Source organism: Anomalospiza imberbis, chromosome 5, assembly GCF_031753505.1.
Source record: "Anomalospiza imberbis isolate Cuckoo-Finch-1a 21T00152 chromosome 5, ASM3175350v1, whole genome shotgun sequence".
Lineage (NCBI taxonomy): Eukaryota > Metazoa > Chordata > Aves > Passeriformes > Viduidae > Anomalospiza > Anomalospiza imberbis.
This window is the reverse complement of record NC_089685.1, coordinates 10,746,997-10,755,502: the sequence shown is the minus strand read 5'-3', so window position 1 is coordinate 10,755,502 and position 8,506 is coordinate 10,746,997. Positions and strand designations below refer to the sequence as shown.

Genomic DNA, 8,506 nt, shown 5'->3' with positions numbered 1-8,506 from the left:
CGCTCCCAGCCCCGCTCGCGTTCCGCTCCCGCTGTGCCCCCGCTGTGCCCCCGCTTCCAGCCCCGCTCCGCGTTCCGCTCCCGCTGTGCCCCCGCTCCCAGCCCCGCTCCGCGTTCCGCTCCCGCTGTGCCCCCGCTGTGCCCCCGCTCCCAGCCCCGCTCGCGTTCCGCTCCCGCTGTGCCCCCGCTCCCAGCCCCGCTCCCGTTCCGCTCCCGCCGCTCTCCCCGCATCCCGCCCGAAGCGCCTCGCCGCCGCCGTGCGCACGCGCGGCCGCGCCCGCCCTCTTCGCGCCGTGCACGCGCGCCCCTCCTCTCTCCCCTCCCGGCGTGGGCGGTGCGCGCGCGGTCGCGCGCCTCCGGCGGGGCGGGGGCGGTGCCGCGCGCGCAGCAGCCTCAGGGCCGGCGGCGGGAGCGGCGGCCCCGGTGCGAGGCCTCGGTCCGCCCGACCGCAGCCCCGCTGTCCCCGCTCCGCGCTCCCCCGGCCGAGCCTCCCCACGCCCTTCCCGCTCGCTGCCTCCCGTCTTGGCCGTGAGCCGAGCCCGGCGCGCGGTACCCGCGACGCCGCTGCGCCCCAGGTGAGGGAGCGGGGGAAGGAGAGAGCGAGCGGGGAGCACTCGCTCCCCCTCCCTCCTCAGCGCCTCCCCGCCGCCCGAACGCCGCCGCTCCCTGCTTCGCTTCTCGCGGCGGAGCCACACAGCGCCTTGCCAAGATGGGCTGCACGCTGAGCGCCGAGGACAAGGCGGCGGTGGAGAGGAGCAAGATGATCGACAGGAACCTGCGGGAGGACGGCGAGAAGGCGGCCCGGGAGGTCAAGCTGCTCCTCTTAGGTAAGGGATGCCGTGAGGGGAGGCTCCTCTTGAGGCAGCCGCTCCCCGAAACTCCCTCGCCTACCGAGTGGTATAGTTTTACAGGAGCCCTCCGGGCTGGGCGGGGGGCGGTGCTGCCCTCGGACCCCGGGGTACGTGCTCGGGGCCCCTCAGAAGTTCTGGGGTCGCGGGAGGCACAGCAGTGCCTTGTAGCAGGTGGGAGCCTCGGCTGCCTGAGGGATTAGAGGCAGCGCCCCGGGGAAGCGGCACGGCGTGGGCTGCCCGGGCCCTGACTTTCGTAGGAAAGGGATAACGCCTGAAACTTTTGCCCTGGATTCTCTGTTCCTCGGTTGAAAGGAAGGACACGTTACGTTGGGGGGATATTTTACTCTTCATGTTTCTTATAGACCCGAACGATTCCTAAAATGTTGCTGCAGACTAAAGTATAGAAAAGTGTCAAAAGAACAAAAGGCAAAGCACCATTTAACTTTTGGGTGGATTTTTCTGTGTTTTATTTTATTTTATTTTATTTTATTTTATTTTATGGAACTTGCTTATGTTTCTGGGATCTTACAACGGGAAATACCACCTTGATGGAGCTACTTATGTGTGTAATATAATGACTTACAGCGTGCCATCGTGTGTTCTTCAGTTTTGCTCACAACTACTTGAAGCTTGTCTTTTTGTGTATTTTAAGATATTCTTGTATGTAAATATAAGGTTATTTTTTAAATTACAAGAAAAAAGGAAGTGAGAATTTTAAATAGAGTACATTTGTTCAGGACTAAAACTACTGGAGGTTGAGGACAACTGAATGCTGCAAGATTTGCATTGAACTAATGTTGTAGGAAGTTTCGCAGTATATTCTGTATAGCTAAACCAGACTGGGTCTAATAGCGAGTTAAAATAGCTGTTGAGTTGCAGCTTCCCTCTCAGAGGTGACATTTCAGGCAAACTTTTTAAATGATGCACAATATCTCACTCCCCTCGACACTGATTTTGCTTTCCTGTAGTGCTCTATTCACTACAAACGTAGTACATCTCTTAAATAACTTTCTGTTGCTAAATTCTAAGATGGCTCCAGAAAGGGACAAAAGACTGAGCAAATCTTATTGTAGATGAAGAAATGAAACAAATCTAGAATGGGAAAACCAAAGATCCTAAAATTATTTTCTAGATTTAAAATTTAACTTGTGAGATAAGCCAGAAACAAAAGCTTGAATTGTTCTCCAGGAAATGGAAGTGGAAGCCTATTGGTGGAAACCTAAATCTGTTAGGTTTTGGGCTGGTACTGTGCCTAGTTCTGAACACCTTTGGAATCCTCAGATTGTTGTGTGGAAAGGTTTTCCTGTATGTGATAATAGCAATACTGCAGATGTTACTGCCTTTTTAAAAAGTGGCAAGGTAACACTTTGGGTCATCTGGCAAGCCATTTGAAATTAATTTTCAGTTTTTTGCTGTTCTGTATGGAACTTATGGTCCTGTAGTTTGGTACTTGTTTTCCTATTTTTCATCATAATTCTTAGATACAGATGACGTTTGTTTAAAGATGCTTTAAACTTAAGAATGGATTTTGTCACTATTTTAATGCTGTTATGTACTAAGTCCTATGTTATGAGCTTAAATTTTATAAACTCCCCGTTTCTAATGCTGGAAAGCCTTTCTGCTGGGCTCTCACGTGAGCTAAGAACATGGAACAAATGGTCAAATTACATGTGGGTTCTCAGGGTGCTCTGAGCAGCAGTTCTCTTGGGTTAGCATTTTCCTCTCCCCTGCTTGAGAAGAGGTGTGAAGGCTGGCAGCCTGGCTTCTTCTGGGACTCCTGCTGGGATTATTGTTTTAACAATGATTGCCTAAATGTTTAGTGAACTCTGGATGGAGCTTTGTGCATACACCCGTGGATGCACATATGTATTTCACATGTTTTGGAATGAAAGTTTTTTCCCTTCCTCTTCCTTGCAAGTCTGTCTGGTGTCTTGAATGTGATGTGAATGCTTTATCTGGCGGCAAAAGTATTTAAAGTTATTTCCACTAGAGTCGCTTTCTTCTCACCACTCACTTTCCCAATTGCTTGTTCAACCCACATGTCATAGTTTATCATCTACTCGGTTGTACTCCTACATCTATTTATGGGTTTGTTCTGCTAAAAAGGTACTGAAATAAAAGGAAAAGTAAAAACTGTGGTCTACTGCCAGGAAAATGCAATGAGCGAGTGGCATCTAAAACACCTTGTTTATGTAGAAAAAGGTCATGTAGCTGTACACCTATTATTATTATAATTGACCCATTAAATTGGATTTATTCCAGCATATATAAAAAAATTATTTTTGCATGGTGATTGGTGAATCCTACTGAAGTTTGAGCTAGAATGCTCAATTGAGGGAAGATGTGTTCATAAAATTAATTGATTTCTAGACTGGAAACTTAATTTATTCCATCATATGCTTCTCTAAGTTTTTTTTTCTAAAACAGGAAATTGCAGGGATTTAATTGAGAGAGATGTGACATGCTGTACCTGAACCCTCACTGTGAACAATATCACTGATCCATGTTAAGTTGATATTTTGTTGTCCTGCCTCTAGGAATAAGCAGATATATTTGATCTATCCAAAATACTATTGAACTGGATTGTCGAAGTTTTTTGTCATATATGTACATTGGTTCATCACTTCCTAAAATTTTGAATGCAGGTATTAGGAATTAAAATATGGGATTCTAAACATTATCCATGTATAGCTATTTTAACCTTGTAATTCTATGCACTTCAATGTCGTATCCCAAGAGCAGGAGAGCCTTTCCTGGAAAATTTCTGAGAACATATCATTCTTAGAAGTAAGCTGAATTTGACCTTGTAGTTGGTAAGCCAGATGGAAAATGCTTGTTTATATGTGGTATTTGATGATTTTATCTTTTAAAACCATTACATGAACAAGCTTATATACTTTAATACTATTTTCAATCGATGTGTAACTTAAATTTCATGAGAACTGAATAAAAATTATAAGTGCAATATTGGCTAAAAGTTCAACATACAAAAGTATATACTTTTTGTTAAGCAGTTTATTTATGACAAGTTGACAGTTCCTAAACTTGTGTGTTCTAATTGAAATAATTTTTTTTTCTTGTATTTTCTATTTTTTTAACAGAAACTCATATACTTGGTGTAAGATTTTTGAAAAGCAGTTTAGATTTTGGCTGGCTTCTAGGCAGAGAAAGTAGTATATCCAAGTTATTTTTTTCTTCCATGGTTTCTCATCTTAACTTTTAATATTCAACAAATAAAAGTTCTCGTGGTGCTTGCAGAATGAATGTAATTCTACTCATGTTGGGAGGTGGTGATTGCGTGACCAGTTTGTGGGCTGCATTAATAAACATGTGATCCTGGTCAGGTGTGCATCCCCAAGCACATTTCTGTTGAATTAGCTAGAGCACATAAGACTGAATTTATGCCAACTGCAGGAGAACAGGCAGTACCTCATTTAGTGGAATGCTGTTCTGGTATGAGGTTAAACTCATCAGGTTTTATGAATATATTCAAATTGGCACCGTGAGTTTATAGGCTTAGCGCTTTGTCTTTTGAATTATCGCATCCTTCACCTAGCATAGCAAATTGGCTGTTAAGGTTCTTTGTATCTTGGATGAAAAAGGCAATAGATATGTCCTAAACATTCTTTAGGAGTGGGTTCTGGGATCCAGGAAGTCACAGGCCATGTGTTTGACAGCTGTCATTGTGTGTCTCCTTTCTGGATAATCACAGTTGTAGATGTAAGTTCAGTGGATACCTTCATCCTCATGACTAGCAGAGCCACTTTTCCGCTCCTGAATAGATCCTTGTGATTCATACTAGACTGTGTGCATGTCATGTTCTTAAAGATAAGTGACATTTAGCAGGCAGTGCTGCATTTAATCTTTTCCATTGCAGCTTCATGATCCTTAAGATCGTAGCTAGAACAATTCTATTTAATTTTCTAGTTCTTCACATCTCAGGTGTTTTTTTCCATCTCCTTTTCTTTTGTTCCAGACCTGTATCTTTCTGTCTGCTCAGTCAAACTGACTCCTGCTGCATACTCATCTTTTCAGCAGCATGATCCTCACAGTGCTTGGCAGTACCTGGTTTCTTCCAGACCCCGTTGCACATTGGATTGAAAAAATACATTCATGCTGCTTGTACCATTACTTCTCTTGCCTTTCCTCCACAAAACTTTTTCCACACTTGCAGAAAAGAAAGACTTAAGGAGTCTGAACTTAAGGGAGCTCTCAAAAAACCTTACTCTTACAAACAAGTATTGCACATTTCAGAGTTGTTGACCTTATCTTCATAAATTATGTTAGCCTAGTCTAAAACATTTCTAACAAACTATTTCCTGTCATGCCTTCAGAGATAAGATCTACAGATGCTTACAAAGTTCACCTCTTATTTAAAAGCTGATTTCTGATACCTAAAAGTGTTTAATGTTTGGGTTTGGTTTTTTTGCTTGTTGGTCTCGTCTGTGTTAGTGTGAACACCTCTGCTCCCCCATTCCTGCCTGCCTCATTAGATTTAGCAGGAGTTCTGAACTAGGCGCTCTCTTGCATTTTAATATGGTACAGTTGGACTCTGCCAGTCAGGATGTTACTTATGTGGAGTGACTAGATTCTCATAGTGTGATAGTCCCCCTTGATTTTGTGAAAGGAGACTCAGGGATGTGCAGAAAGCATGCCCATTTAGTTATGGTTGTGTTTGTACTACTGCAGTGCGAGTTCTTTTATGCTTGTCTCCATCTATTTGAATGTTGGTGTAAAAGTTCACATCATAATATTGGTCTTTAATGTGTATAGACTTCAGTACAAATTATCTTTAGTGATTTCAGGTCTTCTGTTGCATTATTATATTTCTTCTTTTTGGAAGTTACTTTATAAAATCACTGTTTATGATTATATCATGATTTTAGTTCTTTAGTATCCTTAAAACAAAATTTACTTCAGTATCTATTGTTTTAGGAAGGGTTAAAGAGAAACTATGCATTATGTGCTATCTTGTGATACCAGTAGCAGTATACTTTGCTTTTATAAAATCTTGATTAAAAAAGTCTAGTTATGTATACATAAAAATTAGTTGTGTTGGACCAGGTATTAAGGATTTTTTTAATATTTTAAGAGTTAGAAAACATTTTAAGCTTGAGAAATGTTTTTTTCAACTTTTCATTCAAAAACAGTGTAAAGCTGCTGCTGGTTGTTCTTTTCTTTCTGAATTGGAGGCTCTAGTAAGGTACTTTTTGATAAGCTGTCCACTCCTAGCAGCAGTGGTACCTCAAGGCCACTCATAAATTCTGTAATAAACTACGATGTAATTGGTGTCTTCTTACTTTTTTCTGCAGCACAGTTTATTGTATCATCATTGTCATATATGACAGTTTATTCTATCCTGTGGATTATATTACCAAAATTGTTGTGTATTTCAGCTAGCCTCCTTTTGTGAAGTTATTTTAAACTCACATCAGAACTAGACTTTACAGTGCAGCTCCCAGCGTAGTTGTGTTGGCACAACTTGAACCTGGGACTTTGTGTTTGTGTTAGGCTGTAGTGATTTATATACTCATGCTGCCAAAGTAGGTTGTTCTTTTGCTGCCGTGTTTTACCCTTTAGTTGTTTTGGTCCTCTGAGAAGGAATAATTGAGTAGCCAGCACATCTTAAAGTCCAGCTAGATAATTTGAAACCAAGCCATGAGTGTGGCTCAGAGGGCATAAAATCCTGAAGTCAGTTTTGTTGTTTAGCTGATGGGTGTCTGCAGTGTTTCCTGTAACATGATGTCTGGCAAATGTTGTGGTACAGCAAAACTGGATGATGAAAATAGGTATTTAAGATGTTCTGTTAAATATGAGGTTTTTTGGTGTTTTGTTGGGTTTTTGGTGGGTTTTTTGTTTGTTTTTTTTTTTTTTTTTTTTTTTTTTTTTTGCCATGGAAACACTGAAGTACAGATCTTAACTGACTTGACTTGATAATTTGCTTTTAAAAGTTTGTGGGTTTTTTTTCCCAAGACATATATAGGAGAACCTGTTTTAATAAAAACTTCCAATTCTGCAGTTCTGAATCTTAGTCATTGTCCAGCTTTTACCTAGGTTTGCTGTTCTATTTATTCCCCTTCTTTGCTCAGTGCCCTACTGTTACCTCAGGCCATGTGTAAATTACACAGTTATTCTGTAAATGGATCTCTGTTGGCTTTACCTGAGAGATTCTGTATCTTCAAAGTATAGAAGTTGGTAAGGTATATCGAGTGGTTGGAAAAATCAGAACTTTGGATTTTTCTCACTCAAAACTTTTCACTCTTAGCAGTCCAGTTTTTTTAAGTGACTTAATTTAGTGACATTTCTGAGTGGAAGGATAACTAAGATATTGAAATGAGACTATTTGGACAAAAATAAACTGGTTTTGCTGGGGCACTTGTGTACCAGGACTGTATGCTTCTTCAGTAAGATTTTTGAACTCTTCTAAATGCTAAACATTTTGTTCTTGACCATTAAGTAGGAGCAGACAAGATAAAATAAGATTTCTTAATAAGGATGGGAAGTAAAGGATTTTTTAGACTAATTACCTACATTTATGACTACTTATAGTCCTTTTACAGTACATGTGTAAGAAGTATTAGAGTTGGGGTTTTGGAAGATACTTGCCATCATCACAGCTTTGCCCTTAGATTTTGCAAAGCTATGGAGCCAGCTTCAAGGTCTCTGGAGTTATCTATAGCTTAAAGCTTGTAGGCCTAAGTATCACCTCGAGTCACAGATGCCCATATGCACCAATACATGATTTGAAAGTGTGTTACCTGTTGAGGTTAGATTTTGACTTTGTTTCATTTTAGTTCAGCTGCTGACTACCTCTTCCTTTGAAACATAATTGTGTTATTTTTTAAAGTTACTTTTGGTATCATTCTTTCAGGATCTCAGCTGATGGGGCTAATTGACATGAAGCAGTTAAGAACCAATTCTTTAAATAAGAGACTTGTTAAATATGTGATAAGCAAGTAAATTCTTGTGAAATATTTGATAGGCAAGTAAATTGATTTTCTAGCTTTGGTAATTGAAGGGTCATTGAAGCTTTAATTAAGACTACCTCTTGTATGTTTTGTTAACAACTTGATAATCGAGTTGCTGTGTTGACATGTAGATGTATGCTTATGTGTGTACTTGGTATTTATACTTACCAATACATGTAAACTTCAATATTGTATGTACCTATAAAATTGATACTGAAATTAGAAAATTTTTTGTGAAGCAACTTATTTAAAGGAATCAACACCATTTGTATATACTGTGCTTCAACTTCAACTTTTGAAATAGACTGGACCTCATTAATTTTTCAAATATTCTAATTAGAAATGTAGTGTTGCCTTTGTAGTGAGTAATGCACTTAGCAAAGGTACCTGATTAAATCTTTAGTGAAATATAACAATATCTGGGCAATCATTGCTCTAAGCAGATTGTTTTTATAGAAGTAATCAATGTACTGTAATAAAAATTCCTGTTGCAACTGTGAAGTGGGTTTATAATTAATAGTCTAGACTTTAATATGACCTGTTTCTTGAATTGAATTTACTGGTGCAATCAAATGGCTACCTGTAATTCCATCTTCTTTTTGTTAAGTTTATAAAATAATTTTTTGCATACGACTTTGAGTTTTTTACATGGATGAAGTTGTTGTAGTTGTTTGAATCATACTACAAG

General features: G+C 40.5%; 1 protein-coding gene across 1 annotated transcript in view; it reads left to right on the top strand.

The window, feature by feature from the left end:
* The first annotated feature begins 368 nt into the window (after positions 1-368).
* The window catches only part of GNAI1 (G protein subunit alpha i1), a 33,635-nt gene continuing 25,497 nt past the window's right edge, over positions 369-8,506 (top strand). Inside the window, exon 1 of the mRNA XM_068189591.1 lies at positions 369-826. Coding sequence (XP_068045692.1) covers positions 709-826 — 118 coding nt within the window. The 5' untranslated portion in view covers positions 369-708. The remainder of the gene's footprint in view (positions 827-8,506) is intronic.